Here is a 27840-nt window from a genome sequence, read left to right as displayed (position 1 = left end):
AAAACAAAAGTTACTCTTAAAAGATTTGGTAAATAGGGATTTTGACTTCTCGTCGCTGTAGTTCGTTTTTGTCCAACAGACTATTTATAGGAATAACAAAATTGAGTTCTGGTAAAGCTTTTATTTATGAAATTTAAACGTTTTTTTTTAAATAGTCGGATTTTGCCTTAAGTTGTGGTCATTATTTAGGCCTATTTCGTAAAAAAACTTTAAAAATTAAAAAATTTCAGGCGTTGCCTAGCATGTAGGTAAAATAATTAAATTAGATGAATCTTACCCGCATAAATAGCGGTTTCAGCACTTTAACTTCACAAACATCAACAGTTTTTTTTAATTTTTTTTTTAATAACTACCTTTATTAGCATATATAAACAAAACATTCAGTAAAAAACTAGAACACTTAAGGTTGAACTTGCTAAAAAGGAGTCTGGCTCTTGTGTTTGGCAAGTTAACAAAATAACATAAAAAAAGAAACAAAAAATGCAAAACAAAATAATAAATTAAATAAAAAATTAAACAGTTTTAAAAATTGAGAAAATAAAACACTATTTTTTTTAAAATAAAAACACAAAATTTATAAACACAGGCTCATATTAAACATACATCTTTATTTTCAAAATACAGTGAATGTTAATTATGTCAACAAGCTTTTCTTTAATTTTCCGAAATTTATTTCTTGGGGTAGATTGTGTTGTAAATTATCGAAAAGCTTCCGTCCTATAGAAGTATAAAGATGTTTGGCCGTGGTAGTTTTAATTCTCTGTAGAGCGAGGCATCCTGTTCTTAACCTTCCCGTAATACGGTCCGATGGGAGGCTCTCCTTATGCACCTAGAGCATACAACACTTTCTGTAGATATCCTCCACTCTTAAAACATTAAATTCTTTGAACAGTTCGGTAGTTGAGAACAAGGAGGGTTTATATAGTATTATTTTAATTTTAAAAAAATGTAGAACTTTTAAGGGGGATGAGCGTAGGCCCCCCCATCCAACTATTGCATATTGAATGATTGACTGTACTAGAGCATAATAAACTGTCTTCAATTGATCTGTCGATGAAATAATTGAAGGAATATAGATATTCAAATATGGGCAGAATGGTGAATGTTACACAGTGTGTAAAGTGGCCACTTAAACCAGCCAATGACAGGTCATAAGTCCTGTAGGTGCCCAGACTTCTACATTACCTTCTCAGAAATGTTCTTCATCTCTGTTGTAATATGTTAAAAATTTTAAAGTTCTATTTCTACAGATTTTCTTTTGGTCTGTTGGACAAAAACGAACTGAAGCGACGTTCTGGTGACACAGTTGGGAAAATAAAAAGAAATTGATTGCAACAGAGATGGGACAAAAAATAATATTTTAATTGGTTTCTGGCTAATTTGACGGCAATAATTGACGGCAAACACAGCTATCATATCTACTCAATTCTTTCTAAATTCCTTTCTCTAAATTTCCTTGTACCCAAAATACCATTTGCTCCAAGCTTTATCTATTATTTTTTTTAATATTGAAAAGTTCTTTTAAGTGTATAACCGAATATTTTATTGAAAGCCTCTTAAAATGTTTACGTTGTAAAACAATTACCAGGTAGGTTTATGACGAGCTTAAAAATATTTGGTAAATTCTGCCAATCGCCTACCATTTTTCGGCGGTATGTTCAAATCATTCACTTTCTTTAGCGTGTGTGTGCGTAATGCAGGTACTTTGTCTGTGTCTGTGAACCAAGAACCGACCACAGACCGCTTTTCCATTAGGTTCCCGTTCCTCGGTCTTCATTCTTCAGTTCGCCGCCGAGAGTCGCCGCGGAAGCTTGTGTCTGCGGAGCCCGCGTAACTTTTATTTCTGTCAAGAACTTTGCAAACGAATCACATTTTGGCTCGTCCCGACTTTATGGCGACTTTGACAGTCGATTTAAATAGATCAAATTAATCGAGTGTCGTTTTGTACCTTGCTAACAGTGAATCGCTTTTATCCCGCGTGGAAACTTGAATATTTCTATTTATTATTAAAAAAGCGCGAAGTTATGTTGTAATGGAACAGTTTTTTGGAATTTGTTTGTCGATTTTTGCGGATGTGAAGTTAACAGTGAACGGAAAGTTAAAAAGTGATTTGTTATCTTTGTGAATTTTTTTACACCCCAGGAAAAATTGCTAATCGGAAAATGTACCCCATAGTTGTGCCAGGTAAATAAAAATCAAATTATTTCGTTTCTTTTAAATGTTAAACGACTCTTCTTGTACGATATTATATTATTTTGTTGTAATGTTCAAAATTACGACCACGACGATCATATTATTTACTATAACAAAACACAAAAGTATTTTTAAAAGTTGACTCACGCTTGAGAAAAGACGCGCGGCGCATTCCAAATTCAATTTTCCAGAGAATTGCCAGTGATACAATTAATTAGAAATGCGTTCGAAAATAAGTTTAGATCGGGCCCGCGGTACCTACCGTGATAATTCAATACCGTATCTATGAAATGAATATTATTATTCATTAGCCGCAGAAGGCCGGCGCTATAATACTGTAGTTCTGTAGTACCACTGACTGGCTACATACGCCGAGCTGTACGGTTCAGTAGCGAGGGCAGAATTTAGGCGCCACATGCACCTGGCGCCGCACGCCGCACGCCTCATGTTACCCGCGCACTTCAAATTTGCTGACTGCATCGACGTTCATTTCGTTTACTTCCTGAATCATGCTGTATCTACCATTTTAATTTGTAAGATTACACACATCAAAGTCAAAAATACCACATTGTAAAACGAGGCTCGTACAGAGACATGCATATTTTATAGGCCCAAAATTTTTTAATTCTTTTTTTACTGATAATATTTCATTGATTCCAAACTTTCAAAATTTACCTTCTTTTAAAAAACATGCACTATCCCAGATTCAAACTAAAGATATGAACTCTTTTTTTTCTATGATTTACTGTGTTGCCCTTTAATAAAAATGAATATTTTATTTTTATTATTTTCATTTTTTATTTCCTTTTTTAATTACTAAAAAAAAAATACCATATTATCTTGTACGGAATATTTTATTTTTTCTTTCTTATGTTATACAAAAATATTATAACTGTTCTTTATTTATTATAGGAGCAAAAATTCATTAACATTTTCTTGTATACCCACGAACAGGCCATGCCTTTGTGGGATTTTTTTTGTTTCCTATTTTTCTATTAACACGTATTTCGTTGATATGTAATGCTTTATTTTTTTATACTCTGTTTTATTATTATGTTTATAGTAAAAAATCAAAAAAAAAAATATATAAAAAAAAAATAAAAAAATAAAAAGTCGCTACGACGCCAGTCAAAAATTCAACAAATTTCTTTTTTTTTTAAATGTATTATAATTTTTTAACCGGGTTGTGGTTCCGATCAAGGGACCGAGGTTCGAACCCCACTCTACCACAACTGGGTTCCTACTTTTATTATAAATAAAACATATTTATTTATTTGGCGGACTTATGCGGTCCATTCTAACGATGGTAAATACAATTTCGTAACTAAATAAAATTAAAGCTAGGACAAAAAAAAATCTACCTCAAGACAAGATCTGGTCTATCTTAGTGAATTTTTAAAACTATAAAGACTTACACCAAAAAAGTCCAGATCTTGCGATAAGTACATATTATACTCCCAGGAGTTATTAAAGAAACTCATTTGGGACAGAATCAAGAAAGCGGTGCTGCATTGATTTGGACATGTAGAGCGAATGGACAGCGAAAGAACGACTAAAAGGATCTACGATGCGAATGTTGACGGATGCAGAAAACGAGGAAGACCGAGAAAGACATGGCACGATAAAGTCCATCAAATACTTGAAGATGGACATGTCAAAAGTAGGAATAATCGGCGTGGGTGCATGAGAAGATGTATGAATGTAGAGGAAGCGAGGTCTGTATGCCAAGATACAGTGATATTGCGTTCTATCCTCTCTGCCTACAACATTTAAAAAAAAGAAAAAATTAATTTGACAATGCATAATATCATACATATTAATACACCCGAAATAGAAAAAAAACATTTTTGTATAAGAAACATAAAACTTTACTTTACTAATTACTTTACACCATCTATATAAATTACATTAATAATTATCACTAACAAAAAGATTAAGAAATATTTTTTAATTGCCACACTTTTTTTACTAACAGTCATTTTATTACAATTCTTTAAAAATGCCCCCCAAAATTAGAATATTTGAGTTAATCATAGGAATGCTTTGAGTTTTAATTTTTTTAGACAAGATTTGTATTCAACCCCCTCGGGAGTCAATAATATGAATATTTTACAACAGAGACGAATAATACTTTATTTAAGGGAATATAGAAGTCTAGGCGTTGAAAGGGCTGATGACCGTGGATGGATTGAAGGAATCTAGATGTTCAAACATAGGCAGAATTGCGAATGTTACACAGTGTGGAAAGTGACCACTTTAACCAGTCATTGACAGGTCAAACGCCATGTAAATGCTTAGACTGAATAAAAGGTAAAACTGCAGTGAAACAAATAAGACCGAGGATAAATTAAGGATTTTTAGATATATTCAATTAAGGTGTATTTAATTTAATTATGAATTAACTACATTATTATACAAGTAATTAAATTGAAGTTAATCTGTAAATTTAAAATCTAAACAAATAAAAACAGCTACAACAAATTCGCACTGACAGTTGAAGTTGACAATTAACAGTATTACCGGTGGGGGACATGGAATGCGGGCGCAGATTTTGATTTAAATATTTACTGAAAAATAGGAAGTGTTCTGATTTTTCTGAACTTGACCACATATTTCATTCAATTTGTGTATTACAACTGTTTTATGACTCATGTAATGAGAAAGTTCGGTAGTTTTTTTTACTATCTGTTAATAGACTATCAAACGGAGCTAATTTAAAAAATATATATTTTCACGTATCGTATTATCAGCGTTATTTTGATGTTTTGTAATTTTGAAATTACTTCGCGTGGAAAGTCATAACTTCTCTTCGGTGAGTTCTGCTGATTGGCAAATTGACTTCCCGTAAACTGAAAATCTATCACAACACTCCATCATTGAACATTCGGAAGAACTAGCGACGTCGTTCAAAGCAGTTCATTTTCAAGAAACCTTGCTACTACTACTACTATTACTACTACCATCACGCCATTTCCCCGTAGGGGTAGGAAGAGAAAATGGACCGCCACACACGTCTATCCCGGCATGTATTCCTAGCTTCTTCCACATTCATACCTCTTGTCATACATGCCTTTCGGTTCTGTCTGATTTTGACCTGACCAGACTTAAGATTTTGGTTTATCTGATCATGCCACGTCTTCAAAAGAAACCTTGCAGTAAAAATAATGCTCTAATTTTTACCGCGCTTAAGCAAAAAAATCAGAATTTTCAGTAGCACTGAACTTTCTTATTTAGTTACTTACGTCGATATCTGGTCTAATTTTTAAATATTTTCGCGCTTCTAATGATGCGGAATTGTCGGGGACTTTATATATCTAAATAATAAATAAATAAATAAATTATGTTATTGTTTATTTTATTAGTAATCATTCTTATCTCGTATTATACATTCCTACATTTTACGCCATTTTCCTTCTTATCGTGTTGTGTTTTAGCATGTTCATTACTTTTTGAACGTTTAATTGCTGTTCATTTTATCAACATGTCAAACGGGACAACTCAATTTAGACAGGTTGTATAATAGAAAATTGTCCATAATAATTATTGTGCTTGATAAGTTATGCTATATTCTGTAGCATTACTCATTAAAATAATTTGTATTAAGTTAGAGAAATGTATTTATTAATAAACACTTACGGATTACATTAGTTTAACAAAATAATTTCACTTTTCTGAATTCATATTCTATTGTTAATGATAATATTTTAAACATCTTTTGTAAAGGTTGTCTGAGTCTTTTGTTTAGTTTTGTCTGGTAGTTTTATTGTATAATTTCAGTCCCCGGTTTATTGGTTTTGACTGTCCTAGTCTCGTTTTAGAATGTTGTCAATGATATTGATCTGATATTCTCGTATTGTGTCCATGTTTATTACATATTTTTTCAAGTTTTAGCTCTTCGTCATCAAATTACATCGGTGGCTTATTTATGAATACATTTAAAGGGTTCTAGTTAAAAGAGTTTAGTTATATTCAATTGTTTATATTATTTAAAGAGTTCTTTGTTGCGATAAAACAGGCTTCATTAAAAAATTAACACACCCAAATATTTTTAAATAATCATGCAAAAAAATAAGTAATTTATTCTCAGATAAATTTCACTAGAGAAGTCCTTTAACGACAGGTTTTATTTCTGTATATCGCAGAATGGAAACAATAATAACCTCAAGAATATTTTCCCTCTCTGTTGCAATAAATGTTATTCTTTCTTACTCACTGGGGAGTGGAATCCAGCCTTGTCTAGAGACATTTTGACATCATCTTAATAAGTACTATTGTTAACGTTAATCGTAAACTATTTGTGATTAATTTTAACGCTTGCAATTTATCTTAATTATAATTTAATTCATAAGATAATTTTACTGTCCTGTTTTACTTGTTTTTAGTGTCTTTACTTACTAAATATCACGATATTTTGAGTTTGTCCAATTTTTTACAGACAATGACTGGATAAAATTGGGAGCTTATAATATTAATACATTACAACAGAGATGAAAAATATATTACAGAAGGGAATTTTGGATTCTGGGCTTATGACCTGTCATTAGCTGGTTTGAGTTGCCACTTTACAAACTATGTAACATTTACCATTCCTTTCTTTAAAATGTTCTTCATCTCTGTTGTAATATTATTGGCTGCCAAGGAGGTTGACTAGTCCAAGAAGAACTTTAAAAATTAAAAAATCATTTTCAGGCGTTGGTTGGCAGTCGGACAAATCTTACCCGTATCAATAAAGGTTTCAGCTCTTTAACTTCAAATATATCAACAAATGGAAGAGTCGAAGGAATATAGATATTCCAACATAGGCAGAATCCTATATTGCCTTCTTTAAATGTTCTGTACAGAGATACAAGTTATAATAGGTTATAATATATATTAATATATTCATATTGTAAATATCATTGGTGCAAAGTTTTGATAGTGCAACCTTAAGTTGATTGGCAAAATAAAGCGTTTGAAAGGTTTTCTCAAAAATTATTATTCATTCCGAACGCAGTTTACTGGCCATAAAGCAAAGGATATCTAAATATGCAATCGTAATATACAAAAGGGTGGTAATCCTTAAACGTTGACAGGCCGTGACCAAATCATTATACGCCAATATACTTATTTATAAATGGCAATGTTCGTATTTGTGTCCTCGACAGACTAAATAACTTCTTGACCGATATATGTGCGGTTTTTTTGCAAATTGATGAGCTTGGTCCTGGGTATATTTAAAGCTTTTAAAATCTTTAATCTGATAGGTAGAAAAATAGTTAGTAGCGTAAATGAGTTATTCATCGACTCACCGGGACTGCATTCGACATGAACGCATGTACTATAAAATGGTAAAATATTTTTTTTTCGTAAATAAAAAAGTTTGTATTTAAATATTTACAAACAACATTCGTTTTTATATATCCCAGTCAGATTCATTCCTTGAATTTCTTTAGAATTTCTACCCATTTATTTCTTTAAACTTGATTTTAGGGCAATGCTAGGCAATTATATTAACTGACATTAATACATTTTTGAAAATAATACTCCTACATATAGAGCACCCCTATTGGTAAGAAGAGCAGAGTTTGACATTTACAAGAAGAATTATGTATTTGTAAATTAATTGTTTTATGCTTTGGAATTCAATCATAAACTAGTACCTATCTACGTACCTAGGTACCTACTTACCAATGAAAAGGTAATTTTAACGTTTATCCGAACGATTTTTACACACTTTTACGACACTATCAGCCATTTTGGTTTCGAATCAAATGTCAAACTTACGTCAAAACCCGACTGGCGATTAAAGAACAACTGAATACGCATTGGGCATGACTGGGTGTTGGGGAATAAGTTAAGTGGCATAACTTAAAAGGGCTCATGGTGCGTCTGTGTGTATTAATAGGTCAATGGTTTATTTAAAAACACCGAACCTGTATCTATGGTTTGACTAAAAATAATAATTGATATCAAACTTTCGATTGTGCTAATTATATATATATATGTATGAGTATATCCTCAAATCTCGCAATAGCAAAGCATTGCCGGGTTCAGTTCGTCCTTTATATAACAATAAATTCGTCCCGCTAATACCGGCTTATGAAATATGACAAAAGACTCCCGCTTCTGAAAGAAGCGAACAGAAGCAGACAGCGCATTGATTTTTTACTCTTTTTAGGCTAATCAATATAATATTTATGTCTTTGTTCGTCTGTCATTGAACCACATTTTTAACATACAGATTAAATCAGCGCGTTCTGAAACCTACGTTACTTGCTATTTGTCTGCAAATCTTGACTACGCATCATCAAGATTTATCCGCGCCGGGCGGTGCATACGGCACTGCGTTCGCTCACCAAATACAGCGCATATTATAGAAATTAAAGACGAGTAATACTTAAATAAATAAAAAATGTGAAAGCCATTGTGTGGTTTCATCGCTTTCGCGACATTTTCGAGGCTAGTTTACGTATTTCTATTATAAAATTTAATGTAGGTATTTATGCAAAAACAGTGAGAATAGAGAATTAAAAGTTATGTAATATTTATTCAATGAGGAAGCTCAGTACTTATTTTATTTAAATTTTATGTATGGCGTTATCTTCGCTACGATATTTTTAAGTTTTGTGATTTTTAAATTACTCCGCACGTGACGACACTAGTTTTCTTCGGTGAGTTGTCCTGAAACAGATAATATATCACAACATTCCATCATTGGTTGATTTAAAAGATCTTATGACGTCATTTAATAAAATAATTTTCATTAGTTCTTTCATTGGATGAGCAAAGTAGGGTAAAAAAAAATACTACCCTAGCAACACTAACGAAATTTCCATTTTGTTTCTTCGACAATCTGACAGATGGAAAAATAATTCAATTTTTAAGTAATGCATTTGCTTTTAAAATATTCGTTTGCTAGTTACACATAAAATGTGATTGCACCCTGTTTCTTAAAGATCCCAGCAGTATTTCTAGACTTTAAAAATGACACAACACGGCAAAGTTGAATTCAAATCAGGAGTTGCGTACTGAGCGACGTCTACAAAGAAACTAATGGGTCACTTATTCATGAGTAGTTTACTCGCCTTCTGTTTGATGTGCGTAAGCGGTTTCTGGACTATTCTTAATTCTATGGTGCCTACATATAAAAATATCGTAGCTGGGGACTACTGATGTTTTTTGCATTATTACAAGTGGACTTCAGATTTTTATTTCAACTTAAAAGGTCATTTATATAATGAAAAAGGACTTCGATGTTTTGTTCACGTATAAAATGGCGTTTTGCGATAATTTCCGCACTTTTAACTTCAATGTGGACTTTCGTGTTTTATTCTCTAAGGTACAAATATAAAGAGGAAATAAAGATATAGAAGGTAATCAATAAATGATTCAATAAATTATTTTATTGAATAAATGAATTAATGAAATGTTAAAGAAAATAAAAATAAACATGAGTTCATAAAATGTTATTTTAATGAAATAAACAACAACAAACCATCACGCCGTTTCCCCGTAAGGGAAGGGAGAGAGGATAAAACGTCAAATCACTATATCTGTGCATACAGATTTTTATTTATTTATTTATTGTGGATAACTTATATAGCGCCATTTTCGTAATAAAATACCTCAAGGGCGCTTTACATGATGATTCTATTGTTAAGTTAATTTAATTGAAGCTTTTAAATTTGTAATTTAATTTAAATAATTTCTTTAAATAAAATAAGATCTCGCTTCATCTACATTCATTCATCTTCTCGTGCACGCGCGCCGATTATTCTGACTTTTAACATGTCCATCTTCAAGTATTTGTTGGATTTGGTCGTGCCATGTCTTTCTCGGCCTTCCTCTATTTCTGCATCCATCAACATTCGCATTGTAAATATTTTTAGACGTTCTTTCGCTGTCCATTCGCTCTGCGTGTCCAAACCAACGCAGAGCTCCTTTCTTGATTTTGTCGATAATGCTTACCTCCGCCTTGCTTAATGTACGGATCTCAACATTTGTGCATCTTTCGTCCATAGTTTTACCAGAAATTCGCCTGAGAGATCGCATTTCAACAGCATTCAGCCGACTTTCATCCCTGTTTTTCCAAGTCCATACTTTGCTCCCATACATCAGGGCCGGAACCAGGACTCCATTGTGAACTGCTAATTTTGCCACTTGCGACAAATATTTATTTGCTAAGGTTGATTTAAGTGCACCGCTCACTCTGTTCCCGGCACTCACCCTCCCTTCGATATCTTTCTCAGTCATTGCATCCCTTGTAAACATACTTCCCAGATACACAAATTCCTCTACTTGTTTTAGTATAACCATTCACAGTGATTTCACATTTAGTCATACTTTCATTTCTTTCAAAAGCCACATTCGATTTATCGAAATTCATCAGCAAACGGCTTCCCTCGCATACATCATAGACCTTTGTTACCAATAATTGCAGTTCCTCTTTGTTGTTAGCAAGATTAATTACCTACATATTATAATATTTACTCTTCACTTCATCTCCAGATGAACAAATAAAGCCAAGCATGCAATATTTCATTATATTGTTGATTTATTTTGAAACTCAAGAAGCGCAAGTGATGTGTATTTAATCACACAAAAAAAACATAATCTGTTATTGCGGGATGTTTGTCGCGTGTCATGACCGCTAAGGTGACCGCATTTGATAGACGCCATTACAATGGCCAACAAAAGGGACATTAAAACCATTCCATAATACGAAATAAAATAGACGCCCAATTGACTCGTGCGATCTTCAAAGGAAATATCCACCTGTTGGATGCCGAATATCGTCTTACTTTTACCTGGCTTCTCTGTCTCACTCCGACACGCGCTCAGTCGCATTTCCTTTCCCGTTCGTGTGCATTCATCTATACCTGACCTGCTCCCGCTTACGGTATTATTTTGATGCTATCTCGTTCTTGTGTCCAACCCGCTCTCAGCTGCTGCAATTTATTTTATTATTTATATAATAATTTAGTATTTGGCTGATTTATACAGCGCCATTTTTGTAAAAAGTCGCCTCAATGGTGCTTTACAATTGTATAAGTAAATTTACTTTCTAATTAAGCAAAGTGACATTATATTTTCATTCATAATTTTTATTGAGGGTATGATAAAATTAAGAAAGGCGATTTTAGTTGGGATTTGAACTGACTGGGATCGATGATTTGTAAGTTTAAAGGCAATTGGTTCCAGGCAGAGGAGCTGGCTACGGCAAAAGCACAATCTCCGAATCTAGTGTCGGAGCGCCGGATTTCGACAAGTATTCCTGTGCCTGATCAAATGATGACTTAAGTCATAATAGAAAATAGTCCAAAAAAACTACTCTTAAGAGTAGTTTTTTTTGGACTATTTTCCCTAATACATAGGTCCGATAGGTAAATATCTTGTATTACGAGGAAGCGAGATCTCTATTTAAAGAAATAATAGAGTGGCGTTCTATCCTCTCCGCGTACCCTTAACGGCGTGATGATTTTTTGATGATTTTTGTGAATTTGTTTTATGTTTTTTGATAATCGGGTTGTGGTCCCGTGGCTAGTGTTGCGGACTCACGGGCCAGGGGCCCGAGGTTCAAACCCCTCTCTACCCCAACTTGATTTCCATTTTCTAATAGTGAATTATTTACAACTCGTTGAAAATGACCACCAAAATTAAAAATAAATTTAAAACATCTACGTTATACGTGAATTTTATTAAAATGTTTTAAATAATCATTCATTTAAATATCTATAACAAATAAAGACTTTTAATTTTACTATTTTTATTTCAAATAAAAAAATAGAACTAATTAAACAATTTCCCTAGTGAAAGGGTTAAGAATTCCTTCGTTCAAATATTTGTATACAAAGAAGCTGGTTGGGCGCCGGCGGCACGACATAATGGCCTCTATTCCTATTGTTCGCAAAGCCGATTATTGAAGGAATAAACAATGCGCTTCCCTGCAACTCCAAATTGGTTCTACTCTCTCACGCGCGAGAGCGAGACAAACAAAGCCTCGTTACGTCTCGAGCGGAAAAGGGACAGAGTAACACTGCACTTTAGTACGAGGGGAAGATGCACTAGCCATTAGACAAGAGGAGATAAACTTATACAATTTTCAGGTTGTGGGAAAGGGATGTTTTCAGAAATCGTGTTTCATTGTGGCGCCTTTGTACGGGCTGTATTTAAAAAGTCAACGCTTTGAAAATGCGTACCACTTAATAAAAAATGCAAATTAAGATATCGATCGCTGTACCAGGTTCGCAAATGAATGCGTACTTTCGATTAGTGATCAAAAATATTTGACTTACATTTTAATTTTGTCAGACAAGATTCTTAGAAATAACTTTTTGTAACCTGTATTACTAAAATTGTCACAAAATATTATTATGTGTTACTTATTTATTTCTTATTAAAGAACTTTTATTTTCATTTGGCTTTAAATTCACCAGGGGTGGTATTCTGAACGCAAAAGCGCGCGTAAAAAATGAACTTTCAAATACACGCTAACAGCGATCTCTTTGCGCGCAATTCCGTTCAGAATACCAGCCCAGAAGAGTATTTCAATTAGATGGGGGCGTATGTTTTTATCCTTTACCTAATATTATATTATTTACATTTTTATGATTCACCCAAACATATTAATTTGAGGGTTATTTTTAACGAGTTATAAATTACTAATTATTCGAAAATTGGAATCAATTTGAGGTAGAGCGGGATTTGAACCTCGGGCCTTTAATCGGTGAGTCCACGACTCTAGCCACCGAACCGTAACCTAGTTAACTATGCCTTTGTAACCAAAGTGTACTATTTTATACAATTTAAAACTAAATAGTAAATAAATCTAGTTCCAACTCTAATGTATGGGAGCGAAGTATGGAATTGGAAAAATAATGATGAAAGTAGGTTGAATGCTGTCGAAATGCGATCCCTCAGGCGAATGTGTGGTAAAACGATGTATGATAGGTGCACAAATGTCGAGATCCGTGAAGTGTGTAAGGCTGAGACATGCATTATTGACAGAATTAAGAAAGGGGTGCTGCGTTGGTTTGGACATGTAGAGCGAATGGACAGCGAAAGAACGGCTAAAAGGATCTACGATGCAAATGTTGATGGATGCAGAAAACGAGGAAGACCGAGAAAGACATGGCACGATCAAGTCCATCAAATACTTGAAGATGGACATGTCAAAAGTAGGAATAATCGGCGTGCGTGCATAAGAAGATGTATGAATGTAGAGGAAGCGAGGTCTGTATACCAAGATAGAGTGTTATGGCGTTCTATCCTCTCTGCCTACCCCTACGGGAAAACGGCGTGATGGTTTGTTTGTTTGTTTGTAAAACTAAATACAGTAAATTTAAAGTCTTAATTAATATATGCGTAACAGAAAGCTTTTAAATAAAAGTCAATAATTAATATAGTCAATAGTTATTTTTATTTTTTTATTTTTCAAAAATTAAAAAATACATCGCTAGGTTTGTAAATAACTGCATTTTGATATTTGTGTAAATATCATGATATTTTCGAACCCCGATTATCAATAAATCCTTTCGTCCTCTGAATTAAAGCGCTCGACGGGATTTCGACAGTCGCTCCTCAAATTTCCATCGGAATTCTGGACATAGGAAAATGTAAGATAATTTATTGTACATATAGTCAGGTGAAATTATTTATTCTGCCTCCTCGGGTCCGGTTCCCCATATAAGTTTCGCTGCTGATTGATTCTGTGTCCTGAATGGAACAATCCAAACTTTATTAAGCCCACTCGCTGGGAAACGAGCTGCGCGGGTCTTTGAAAATATTTTAAAACCCGACTACTTTGTTTAAAGAACATTGCGACGTTTTATTCATTTTATTAACTTGTATTTGGTAAGATATATAAAAACAAACTTAGGTTATTTGATTATTCAGTTTTCAAATATGATATTAAATGATTTATAAAATCGAGTCGTAACTGAGAAAGCACAATATCACTTGAAGGACACAGCATTGATATAAATTATGATGTGTTTTAAACTAACAATGGCATCTCATGATCTACATTCCTGTTCAATAAAATTTTTAATAAACGCTCTGTTTTCCATGATAATGCAGAAGTTCAGTGCTACAGGAAATGAGATATAAAAAATGTTTTCTTACGCGCAGTAAAAATTAGGACAGTAAATTTTCTCAAAAAAGTGTATTTAAAAATTAATAGAAATGATTGTAATAAAAATAAACCACTTTGAATGACGTCACTAGTTCTCCGAAATCAAACAATGAAAGTGTTGTGATAGATTTCTGGTTTACGGGGATTCAATTCACCATTCAAAACTCACCGACGAGAGCTTGTGACGTCACAGGCGGAGTAATTTAAAAATCACAAAACTTTAATAAATTACAGCGCTGATAATACGATACATAAAAATATTTTGGTACATTTTTTGGCTTAGTTTGAGTCTATTAATATTTTAAAAACACAGAACTTCCTTATTAAACAAAACAACAATGTATAAAGGTGTATGACAGTTAGATACGATAATTAAAGCGAAAATTTAATATTGACGAAAATCATTTTTTATGGTATAAAACAGTAAAGGCTATTTACACTAAACGGGTCCCTTTATATGCATAAATTTATTTTAATGTCCAAGAGGTTTGGAAACTTAAAAACGTCCCATCTCAAAACATGATATTCTGACGTTTTTCTTTATTTTTTAATTATTTTTATTTATTCATATAAAAACACATATTGCAAAAAAAACGTATCCCTAACTCTATGAGGCCAAGAGCCTTGTGTTGAGTTGGGATACAACAAAATAGATAGTGGAAGCATGCATATTATTAAAGAACAAACAAACAAACCATCACGCCGTTTCCCCATAAGGGTAGGCAGAGAGGATAGAACGCCACAACACTCTATCTTTGCATACAGATCTCGCTTCCTCTACATTCATACATCTTCTCATGCACGCGCGCCGATTATTCCGACTTTTGACATGTCCATCTTTAAGTATTTGTTGGATTTGGTCATGCCATGTCTTTCTCGGTCTTCCTCTATTTCTGCATCCATCAACATTCGCATTGTAAATATTCTTAGCCGTTCTCTCGCTGTCCATTCGTTCTACATGTCCAAACCAGCGCAGAGCTCCTTTCTTGATTTTGTCGATAATGCTTGTCTCAGCCTTACATAATGTACGGATCTCAACATTTGTGCATCTATCGTACATAGTTTTACCACACATTCGCCTGAGAGATCGCATTTCGACAGCATTCAGCTTACTTTCATCCCTGTTTTTCCAAGTCCATACTTCGCTCCCATACATCAGGGATGGTTCCTGGTAACAAAGGTCTACGATGTATGCAAGAGAAGCGATTTGCTGATGAATGTCGATAAATCGAATGTGATGGTTTTTGAAAGAAATGAAAGTATGACTAAATGTGAAATCACTGTGAATGCAGTTATACTAAAACAAGTAGAGGAATTTGTGTATCTGGGAAGTATGTTCACTAGGGATGGAAAGACTGAGAAAGATATTGAAAGGAGGGTGAGTGCCGGGAACAGAGTGAACGGTGCACTTAAATCGACCTTGGCAAATAAATGCTTGTCACAAGAGGCAAAATTGGCAGTTCACAACGGATATTATTAAAGAATACTACAAAGTAAAATTATTACTCGAACATAAATTTTATTAAACATCTGGACAACACGCTAAATAGTACTACATATATATAAAGCTATGCAATATCTCGCAGCAGTCTCCTGCAGGGGTCTCTTCCCGTAGAGAAAATCCAAACTTGTACACTTCTCCTGAAAATGGTCCTACATCCTCGTACCGTTCATTTCTCAAAACCATGTTTTTTTTGTTTTTTAAAGTATTTTATTGTCATGGTATGTTTTTTTAATAAAGCAAAGTACAGTTAATAGTGATCAATTTCATATTTTAAAATTTTGAATTGAGTTTTATACGAGAAAACCAATTATCATTTTTATTTTTTTACACGATTTCTCATGGAACGTATCTAATGTGTAAAATAGGTTCCGGTGTATTATTTACAAAATTTACATGTCGGGCAACTATTTTATATATGTTTAATACTCCGAGTAATAATTTTATTAAGAAGCCCTTAGCCCTTAAGCCCTATTGCATAAAACATTGCAAATATTGTATTATCTTATATATACTTACTGTAAACTAATTTTTAATATTTGTTTTTAACATTAATTTGTTAATACCATTTTTTTATACGTTTATTTGCATATATTTTTTTTTGTTTTAATTCTTTACAAGTTACATATTTACAATTTGCTTTTTCATTCAATCACTTTTCTTGTATCCATATTTCTTTCTTTTTTACTATGTAAAGTTTCACTTTTTATTTTGCATAGCATAGCAGTATGCTTTTTATTGTTTCTACATGTATCCAAGAAAGCGTTGTTTATTTTTTAAATTATTACTTACTATGTTTGTGCTTACCTGTATATTTTTTTGTAAATACCCCTTGGGCGTATTGTAAAATTAAATAAATAAAATAAAACAAAACAAAAGCGTTACAAATTTGTGGTTTGGTTTTTAGTTTAACAACAAACGTGTAATGGACGGTTTCGGTTGACGCTTGAAATTCTCATACCAAGTACCTACGGCCCGGCCCGTTGTATTGTCGTAATTTGTAACTAACTTCGTGGCCAATAATTATAGAATATTTTGCCTCCGTATGAGCGACTCTATTAGGTTATTACGCTGAGTTTTAATGTGTATTTTGATTGTAATTTGACTTCATTGCTTTACAATCTTACTTGTTTGCCTTATTCCTTTACTTTGTTGACTTATGTATACTATTTAAAATGTAAATAATACCATTAATGGCGATTATGAAGAAATCGAGTTTGCTAATGCTCACTAATTATTTACCCAAATACTTACAAATTACTTTGTCATTTAATTTGTTGTAGTAGTTTGTTTCAAAATTATTCTCTTTAGTTGCCTACAATACTGCTTGTCATTAGAATCAAAACAACAGTAGAAAAATGTTGATGATGTTGTCATAAAGCTTCATTACCTTGCTCCCTAAATGCTGAGGTAAACCTTGGAATTTCGTTTTCACATTTCATGAAACAGCATTGTTCTGACGTCATTCCATTAATTTAATTTCATCAACCTCGTGTGTGTGTGTGACCTGTGAACACACATTCACACATCCTTACATAGCAGCCAGTTTGATTAACAATAATTATTGTTACATAAATTAAAATTTCAATAATGGATATTTCTTAATTGAAGCGGCGATCGTTTGTATGAAACGGCTTTAGTATTCGTTTATCTATGGCCACTGGTGACATAAATCTGCGGATAATAAAACTGACTTATTTAACGACATCGCCATACTGTTATTAACAACCATTATTTCCCTCCGTGTGAATCTTAGATTTGTTCATCATTTAACTATATTTAAATAATGTGAGCATATATTTATTTTAACTGCATAATTTGTTTGACATTAATCTGCGTTTTTTTCTATTTATATTTATGAACTCTGTTTTTTTTAACACTTCTTAGCTAATTTGTTAAATAAATATTGCATAAAGTTTTGTTCTTTATTGGTACTTATTTTTGTTTAATACTAAGGTTTCTAGTTTCTGTCACAATAACTCTTTCTTTTATTTAAATTTAAATCAGGAGATTTCCCTGATATAAAATTAAACATTATCTGGTTTCAATCATCTCGGATGGATTGCAAAGCTCTGCATCTCCTCTGCAACTCCGGTCTGTCCTGTGCATAGCTCTTCAAAGGACCTGCAGCTCACACCCTCGCATTAAATCTTCGAATATTCTCGGCGAGCGCGCCCCCTGTAGTTCGTCCCTCGGGCATGCCCTCTATTACTTCACGTAGGAGGCTCGTGACGCACTATGTGTCCAATCGTCAGAGTAATAATTCACCAGAGAGTCCGTAAGCTCTATCGCATAAAACAAAAATGAATTAAAAGTTCTAACAAATAAGCGAAAAATATTTTGAAATACGATGGTATTTATGTAAAATATTTTTAATTCAGAAAAGGGTAAAAATGAGACTCGCATTTAGAAAAAAGGCGAAGTTACAAAATTCCATTTAAATTAAAGCAGTTAAAAATATAATGACATGGAAAAAAAAACATTTATGAAGAAGAAATCATAATTCAAACGGAAGGTTAAGAAATATCTGTCAAACAGATAAAAAAATTAAATATTCATTTATTTATTTTTAATTGTTAAGGAAAAACAACAGTTGTTATATAAGAATACAAAATATAAAAATAGTACATACATCCAGTTAAAGTTTTTCAGAAATATAATGAAAGAACATGTTACACAGTAAAGAGAAAAATAATATATTATATAAGACATTAGAAAAAAAAGAGCTCGCAAGAAGGATAGGGGATGAGGAAATAGAGTGGAGGAGAGGGATTTTCATAATATAGTTGAACAATTCAGAATTTTGGTATCATAATAAAACAAACATATTTAAAGGAACATTGTATTTTTGGAATCTCTAAATTCAGTCATATCAATCCACTACTTCGGGAATTGCACTGGCTACGTTTTCCACAGAGGGTGGAATACAAACTCTGTTGGGTTATGTATAAGTCACTGCGCAACTCTGCTCCAGAATATCTAAGGGAACTCTGCATTCCAGATGAACTAGCTGACATACGTCTTACGCTTAGATCAGCTACATCTACGTCGAAAGGAAAAGTTATTATACCTCTACGCAAACAGCGCACTAAATTCGGCGAACGTGCATTTGCGGTCGCAGGCCCTACGGCATGGAATGCTCTCCCAGCAGAAATCCGAAACTGTGAGAGTGAAGTGATGTTTCGGAAGAAACTTAAAACCCACTTGTTCTCTAAATCATTTGAATAAATACTTAGCATGTGGTGGAAAAGTAATATGAAAAAGTATGTACATTATTTTTCTGAAATTAAAAAGTTAAAATTAAATTTATATCTTTATGTAATCACTTTGTAAAGCGCCCTTGAGGGGCTATATTACAAAAATGGCGCTATATAAGCTATCCATAATTATTATTATTATTATTATAAACGTATTACACACTGACAAACGTTTAATTTTACAGTATTTCAAAAAGTTTTTTTTGAAGTCACAATTTTTTTTATTAAAAATATCTAAATGGGGACAAAATAAATTAAATTTGGAGCAGCTAGGATAAATAAACGAGTTTTGAACATATTTTTTTTTTGGGCAAAGAATTATAAAAAAAAATGAACTCGTCGTGTTGACTTTACGGGACAATTGATTGTAATACGCTTTAAGAGATATGGACTATCGATAATATATATATATATATATATATAAATATAGTTGTTTAAAATTTTGAAGAGGAAAGACTGATCAGAAATGCTTCTACGATTAGTAAACTATGAAAGGAAGAAGAGTCTTCATACGAGTCAAAATATGTAAGAGATATACGATCCAGAAGTTTAAGGAATCTATTCTGTATTATATCTATCACAACTTGATCAGTATAAAAGTATATCATTCAATACTTGGGATAGTTATATATATTTTATTTTGTTCAAACTGAGAATATAAAACACATATACAACTTTTTCAAGATCAAATATAAAAGAATGTCAATGTTGCATTTTTTGCACATCCGTCGTTGCTCTACGATCACGACGAATAGAAATAATAAACTCAATTTTCAATTTAATAATACATTTTGACATGTGTTGGTATATAATTTCGGTTGCCTTGCTCGGTTACATACATAGAATTAAGAATAGTCCAGAAGGAGCGTAGAATCATATTTAAATACATCGGACTGTGTCTAAAAATCCCCCACTATGCCTACTTTCGCCGCGCGCATTCGTGGTGTCGCCGCGTAATTTTGCACGATGGGAAAAAAATAATCATAACACAAATGTAAGGTTAAAAAAAAGCAATCTGTTAATTATTGTGCTCGCGGAAACATTGATTGACACAACAGAGTAGATAAGTAAAGGTCATTTAATAAGAGTAATTGAATTAATGAACTTTGAACTTAAAATATAAAACAAATTTCATTTTACATAAAACGGATATTTTTACATCATGTTAAATAATATTTGAAGTTTTAAAGATAATGTCGGTCAAATGTCCACGACAGAGTTGTTTTATCCGAGGTCCAATTTTTTATTATTTCTCTCATTAGATGAGAAAAGTAGGGTAAAAAATTTTACTACCCTGGCAACACAAACGAAATGTTCATTTTGTTTTCTTCGACAATCTGACAGATGGAAAAATAATTCCATTTTTAAGTCATGTATTTGCTACTTACACATTCATTTGCTAATTGCGCACGAAATGTGATCCCGTCCTGTTTCTTTAAGATCCTAGCAGTATTTCCACACTTTAAAAGGACACAACACAGCATAGTTGAATTCAAATCAGGAGTTGCGTATTGAGCGACGTCTACAAAGAAACTATTAAGTCGCCTTCTGTTTGATGCTCGTATGCGGCTTCTGGACTATGGTTACATAGTATACTCATGGTATCGACGAAACATCAAGCATAAATAAAATAGTTACGTGGAGTTTTTGTTTATCGCATAATAATATATTATACTAAACGTTCGTTGATTTTTTGAACCGTCTGATTATATTACCGGTCCTGCTATTTTCCATTTCCATTCTTCTTATCCTTTTTCCCCTTCTCCGACCATCCATCTTCCGTTCTGCATCGCAATGGCCCGATTAGTTCGGCTTCTTCGTTTTTCAACCGTCCGCAGTTTCAAATTCAAACATCCTTTAGCATTTTTTGTTCCGCCGAATCCGGCGACCTAAATTCCCGCGCTTTCGGCGGACGGATAAAACAAAAGCATTCCATTCTCGTTGCGGCTTTTTTGTTTTTTTTCTTCTTCTCTTTTTGGTTTCTCCGCTGTCATTAGCTTAAATTGGACATTCGTGTGAATTCTCTAATCTCAAAATGTCCATTGTGGAGTTCGCGAACATGTTCATTCACTTAAAAGTCGATTTAAGAAGACCGCCACAGTTTGGCGCTAATTTAGTCGTGAATTTGTGGAAATCGAAATTCAGCCGTGGCAAGAAAAAGCAAAAATACATCAAACGGCATTTTAGCAATAGTTACTTGTAGCCACAAGTGACGAATACGTTGGTTTTGTGACGTCAATTTCAATTTAATATCTATAATTGAACGTAGTTATGCAGAAAGCAGCCAGTCCACAATTTTGAAAAAATGCGATATGATTGTTATCAGGTGCAGTAAGGTCAATTCTATGTTCTGCTAAAAACAGCCAGACCGCTTTCAAACAAAAAACTGTATTAATCAGCTTTTGAAAATGGTGTCGATTACAAAAACAGCATTTTTCAATTTGCTAAAAACACCCATAGCATTAGAAAAATCTTACCGTTCTTTAAAAATCATTGAAACTGGTCAAATACATAATTCGATTTTTGTTTGTCATATAAAAAAAAACTAATGTTTTCATGTCCCAAAATGAGTTTGTTGTAACTCCTGAAGTGCAAAAAAAATTTGTATGATTTAATAAATAAAAAAAAAACATTGTATATCATTATTTTAAAGTCAAAAACATTCCAACTGTTGTGTAGACTTGATTATTTCAGTCTTTTCACAAAAATGCTATTATCTCAGTTTCACTTTTCTATGGCTGACTTTTCTGCATATTACTATACTATTTCTGCATAACTACGTTCAATTGTCGTATCGTGAAACCTATCTAAAATGAAATTTTGATAAGTAATAAACTTTAATTAATTGAAATCCTATATTATTAGTCATCGCACACGATATTACAATAATTGAAGACACGACTAGATAAAGGTGTTACGTAGCAAAACAATAAGCAGAGATATATAGGATTACAGTTTTAAACAACAGTGGTGAAATTCTAAATCTCCTCTACCCCCAAGATAGTGTTTAATTTGGGCTTATTTATAATACGACGACACTTTGCTTCATATAATAGCCACTCTGATGATTAAACGTAAAATGATGTATAAAACTGTTTAAAAACGGATAAAAACTAATGCGGTTTGGTCAATTCAACCTAATTGAGTGTTTTAAGTAATGCTTAAGGTCGCAATAATGTTCTTAATGAAAATCATCATGTTTGGTTTCACGTGATCATATTTATTTCACGTTTAATCATCAGTGTGGCCAGATATAAAGCAAAGTGTAAACGCATGCAAAAAATAATAATCCGTAAATTAATCACTCTAGGGGGTAAAGAAGATTCAGAATACCACCCCAGTACAATTTTTGAAAATATAACACCTTCGTTCTCTTTCAAAATTGATTTTCTGCTATTTTTTTATGGTGTAGTTGGTTTTATATGGGCCTCTGCACATAGAATTAAAAATAGTTCAGAAGGAGCGTAGAATCATATTTGAATACATCGGACTGTGTCCAATAATCGCCCTACTATGCCCTACTTTCACCGCGCGCATTCGTGATGTCGCCGCGTAGTGTTGCTTGATGTAAAAAAAATAAACATAGCACAAATGTAAGGTAAAAAAAAAGCAATCTGTTAATTTCTCTAAAATTTGATTGTGCATGCGGAAACATTGATCGACACAACAGAGTAGATAAGTAAAGGGTCATTTAATAAGAGTAATTGAATTAATGAACTTTGAACTTAAAATATAAAACAAATTTTATTTTATTTTAGATAAAACGGATATTTTTATATCATGTTAAATAATATTTGGTGTTTTGAAGATAATGTCGGTCAAATGTCCTCCACAGAGTTGTTTAATCCGAGATCCAATTTTCATTAATTCTCTCATTATATGATCAAAGTAGGGTAAAAAAAAATTATTACCCTGGCAACACTAATGAAATTTCTATTTCGTTTCTTCGACAATCTAACAAATGGAAAAATAATTCAATTTTTAAGTAATGCATTTGTTATATACACATTCATTTGCTTATTACATATGAAATGTGATTGCATCATGTTACTTTAAGATCCTAGCAATATTTTTACACTTTAAAAGGACACAACACGGCATGGTTGAATTCAAATCAGGAGTTGCGTACTGAGCGACGTCTACAAAGAAACTAATGGGTCAAAACGTAAACCTACTCATTTATGAGTAGTTTAGTCGCCGTCTGTTTGATGTGCGTATGCGGTTACTAGACTATTCTTAATTCTATGGCTCTACATAAAATATTAATCTATGTAAAAAACGTACATTTTATAAAAATTGCGACATAACGCCTTCATCCACTCATATCTTCAATGATATAAATAAAATACCTATATTTGATTATTGACACATAAATCGATAAAATCTATATTAATCATGTATTTATAAAATTTGAATATTTATATATTTTTTTACCAGTAGCACGTTGGTCACATCTGTTATCAGCAACTACTTATACATATACATATAACTCTAATTGTATTTGAGATCTTGAAAATATGAAATTAATCTGTGAAATAACTTCGGTAATTTTCTCCATAAAATACAACTTAACAAAGCACTAATAAAATGTATACATAATGCATGAAGAAAGAAGACACAAAATTAAAAAATAAAGTGTAACCATAAATGTATGTTTTATATCATGTTTTTTTTATATATATCACAAGATCAAACGTATGCAATTATTTTTAATGTACATATATGTGTTCTATCTTTCAAATATTTTTTTTAATCAACGCAATAAATAATTATTTCGCGTTTTTTTAACTCATACGCGGAAACTTAACTCAAAAATACTAAAAGTATCCAAGTAATAAACGGCATAGTAGGGATATATCAGTTATATTAAATTAATAAAGGTTTACAAAATACTGTAGAGTGAATTTTTTTTATAGGTTTTATTAGTAAACATCAAAAATATTTTTATATTTATAATTTTTAATTTCCGCGAAAACGGTTCATTGCATGGCCACGCCCCTAATACGTCACGTTTCGGTTAAATTTTGAATTTATTTTTTTTAAATTTAAATAGAACATCGTTACGAATATTGACGTCACAATTTTTAAACGTGTCGCGTTTTGTGGAGACATATTTAGTAACAATTTTATTTTAAAAATAATGTACGAAAACATTTCTCTACAATATCCATATTGATTTTACAAACACAGTTAGTTTTTTCTAAATACATTTTACATGTTTTTATCAGTATTTGTAGTATGTGATATTTCCCTAATATCTAAAATATTTATGTGGCATTAAAAAGCTATGTTATACTATGATGCTTAACTCAAATGCAAGGTATACGTAATAGTCAAGTTTTACGATGTCAGTAATTATGTATGTACTCGTATGTTCATTATTATATTTTGTACCTTTTACATTATTTTTTTCTTTTCTTATTCTTTAAACTTAAATTTATCTTGTTTCCATTCACTTTATTTTTATAACTGTACTAGCGGACCCGACTGACGTTGTCCTGCCCGAACGTTGGCAAAAGATTTTCATTGATAAGTAGGTACCTAGACACTTGTTTGTGATTAAATTCCAAAACTAAAAATTGACAATATTAAAAAAATATTGAATTTAAGTAGGTACTTGTTTATGGTTGAATTTCAAAACATAGAATAAATATTTTTTCAAATATGGCATTCTTTTTGCAAATGTCAAACTCCGGTCGTCTCACCAACAAAAGGGTGTACTTATGTAGAAATACAATTTTTAAAAATGCATTAAATTTAATATTATTTTAGTGTTACCAAAAATTCAATAAAACGAAATAAATGGGTAGAAATTATAAGGAATTTAAGGAAAGAATCTGATTGAGATTCACAAAAAAATGCTGTTTGTAAACATTCAAAAACAACCTTTTTTATAGACAAAAACAACATCTTTCCATTTTTTTACAAAAGCATTCTCTTCGAATGCAACCCTGGTAGATCGATGAATAAAACATTTATGCTCCTAACTTTTTTTTACATATTCGATTGAAGATTTTAATATCTACAAATACGCACAGCGCAATAATCTATATTTTTCTGAAAACCGCACGTAAATCGGTTAAGCCGTTTAGGTAGAGTACGGTGATATCACACGTACAGAGGAATTATATATATATATATATATAAAGATATAAATATATGTATTTTTTTTTCATTTGCAACTTCTAGGTGCTTAACATTTCTTAATTATTAATTTCTTTTATTTTTATTCCGATAATGTAATTAATCAATAGCTTACATCACTGCGGAAAATTTTAATTGACTGTTTTTACAATTTTCGTTTATATATATTATTATTTTCTGTATACAATATTTGTAAAATCTGTTGTTTTTTTCCCAAATAAAAATTAATAAATAATAGTGACGTGATGCTATTGTTATTTCTGAAAACACAAGTGAGTGAACCTTTGTTTTTGCGAGTGAATGTTAGTCTAAACTAAATAGCGGAAAGATCATCCGCTTAGATGATTTGACGATTTCGCGGGTGCCATAGATCGCTGTATTTGTTTTCCGCTTATATATTATTGAACCTGGCGATTGATCGGAGTGTTTCCATGTCCAGGTACGGAGAATGGCGAGCGCCACGTGCGGTGCTACTGCAACCTGCCGTCGTGCGTCAGCACGGGCTACATGTGCAAGTCTCCGCGCGGGGGCTGCTACTCCGCGCTGGTGCAGGACGTCCGCCTGGCGAGGCACGGCTGCGTGGACGAGGACCCCGAAGTGTGAGTACCGACTGTTATTTGCCAACCATCGGGTGACCGCCTCTGCACCCTCGTCCGAAGTTCCTCGCCGGTGCGAACCCGGCTCCTTAACTTCACAAACATCAACGGGTGGAAGAATTGAAGGAATATAGATGTTCAAATATAAGTGAAATAAAGTGGCCACTGAACCACCTAATGATAGGTCAAAGCCCTGTAGATACCTAGACTTTTTTTTTAAAAATAAATATTAGCGTTCTTATAATTTACCCAAATATTTCAATTTTAGTGACAATTTTCAACGAGTTGTAAATAACTCACTATTAGAAAATGGAAATCAAGTTGGGGTAGAGTGGGGTTCGAACCTCGGATCTCTGATTCGTCAGTCCGCAACACTAGCCACGGGACCACAACCCGATTCACTTCTATATTTCCTTCTCCAAATGTTCTCCATCTCTGTTGTAATACGGTAATATTAACAGCTCTTTAGGGGGGCGGCCTCGTGGTGTAATGGTCAGCGCATTTGCCTACCATTCAAGAGGTCTCGGGTTCGATTCCCGACATGGTTGATATGAAATATTTATTTAAAAGGGTGATCATCTTCTCTTCATGTAACAAAAATGATCAAGATACGCTGCAATTGGTGTACAATGCAGTGCCGAATGCATCATTAGGTGTGGAAAGGGAATTATGAAGATGAAGGGGTTGAATCCAGTTCATATCTAGAAAAATTTGGACAAACTCGTAACATTGTTTATTGAGGTATGTTTAAGTCACTTTAAAACGCCCAAAATTAGTCGTTTTTATTGTATAATAAAATTCACAATGAAATAATAAATTTCACCAATAAAAGTGATTATTATTAGCGTTTTTTGGTTTGTTGTTATGTTGTACATATAATGAATATGTAACAGTTCTTAAATGTACTTCTTATTGGCCGAAACTAGCCGAAACCGAAACTTCGGTCGGTCAGTAACGCCAAGTAACGCCAAGTAACGCCAAGTAATTGAATGAGCGATGTAGGGCATTCCAATAACGAATAGTATCATTATATTACTATTACACATTGTTAAATTAACGTTTTAAAATAATAAATTAACCTTGTTATTTCGAAACGTCTAAAACAAGATTCCAGTATACTAAATTCATAGGAAATGCTTGATTTTTAATGCGCCTTTGATGACGTAAATAGTAATAAACTCTGAGCTGATAGTGGAATCATTCAGGGTTCGTGACCTCCTGTCTTCTGGTTATCTTGTCTGTTCCACTGCATCATTATAAATAATTGTTTTAATTCGTCTATCGTCCTTTCTCTTTAATTTCACCGCCATGCCGCTATTTTTTACTCTTCCATTTAAAGAAAAAAAATAGCATTGCAATAAATGCTCACAAAAATATGCATATTGACGGTTAAAAGGCCCAGTGACCGATGATCCTCAAAGCCTATAAAGTTGCATCATAAATACCACTTTTTCTAGAATTTTAAGCTGCATCGTATTTATTTATTTACGAACTTTTCTTCAGTCGATTTAACAACGGTAAAAATATTTCTTTATAATATATACAGGTAGGTACAATTGAAATAAAATACAACTAAAGAAAATTGATGCTAGGACAAAAATTTTAGTGATAATTACTATCTCAAAACAAGATCTCGTATTTCATTGTTTAAATTCAGAAAGACTTACATCGTCTATCCTCCTGGGAAGGGTCGAAGGGACGAGGTCCCGTGGACGTCAACCGACATGATGGAGCGGCTTGGTCACTGGATAATAAGAATTATCACTGACATACAGAAGAGCACAAGACCGTTCCAGGTGGAGGGAGACTGTCCACAGATGATCCATACCTGGAGTCAGGCGTGATCACTATCCTCAGACATGAGGCACGGATTGAAGAGAGAGACACCAAAAAAGTCCATATCTTGTCTCGAGTTTACAATGCGACACAATCGGGACATTGATGCATGCAAGTCATAGTTTGCGTTGTGTCGATCAAGGAACAGCACATTATTATTTCGCAACCGGTGGATCGGAACATCGAATGGCACTTGTACCA

At 32.9% G+C, this 27840-nt stretch overlaps 1 protein-coding gene across 1 annotated transcript; it reads left to right on the top strand.

The window, feature by feature from the left end:
• Nucleotides 1-1676: 1676 nt before the first annotated feature.
• On the top strand, nucleotides 1677-27301 carry LOC148281661 (BMP and activin membrane-bound inhibitor homolog). Its single transcript, XM_088226350.1, has 2 exons — nucleotides 1677-2184; nucleotides 25647-27301. The coding sequence occupies exons 1-2, from the start codon at nucleotides 2163-2165 to the stop codon at nucleotides 25808-25810; spliced, it is 186 nt and encodes a 61-aa protein (XP_088082476.1). The 5' UTR covers nucleotides 1677-2162; the 3' UTR covers nucleotides 25811-27301.
• Nucleotides 27302-27840: the final 539 nt, after the last annotated feature.

This window comes from Micrasema longulum, unplaced genomic scaffold (genome assembly GCF_059751315.1).
Source record: "Micrasema longulum isolate JH-2025_06_02 unplaced genomic scaffold, ASM5975131v1 h1tg000425l, whole genome shotgun sequence".
NCBI classification, from domain to species: domain Eukaryota; kingdom Metazoa; phylum Arthropoda; class Insecta; order Trichoptera; family Brachycentridae; genus Micrasema; species Micrasema longulum.
The sequence above is the reverse complement of the archived record's forward strand: the minus strand, read 5'-3'. Positions and strand labels throughout refer to the sequence as shown.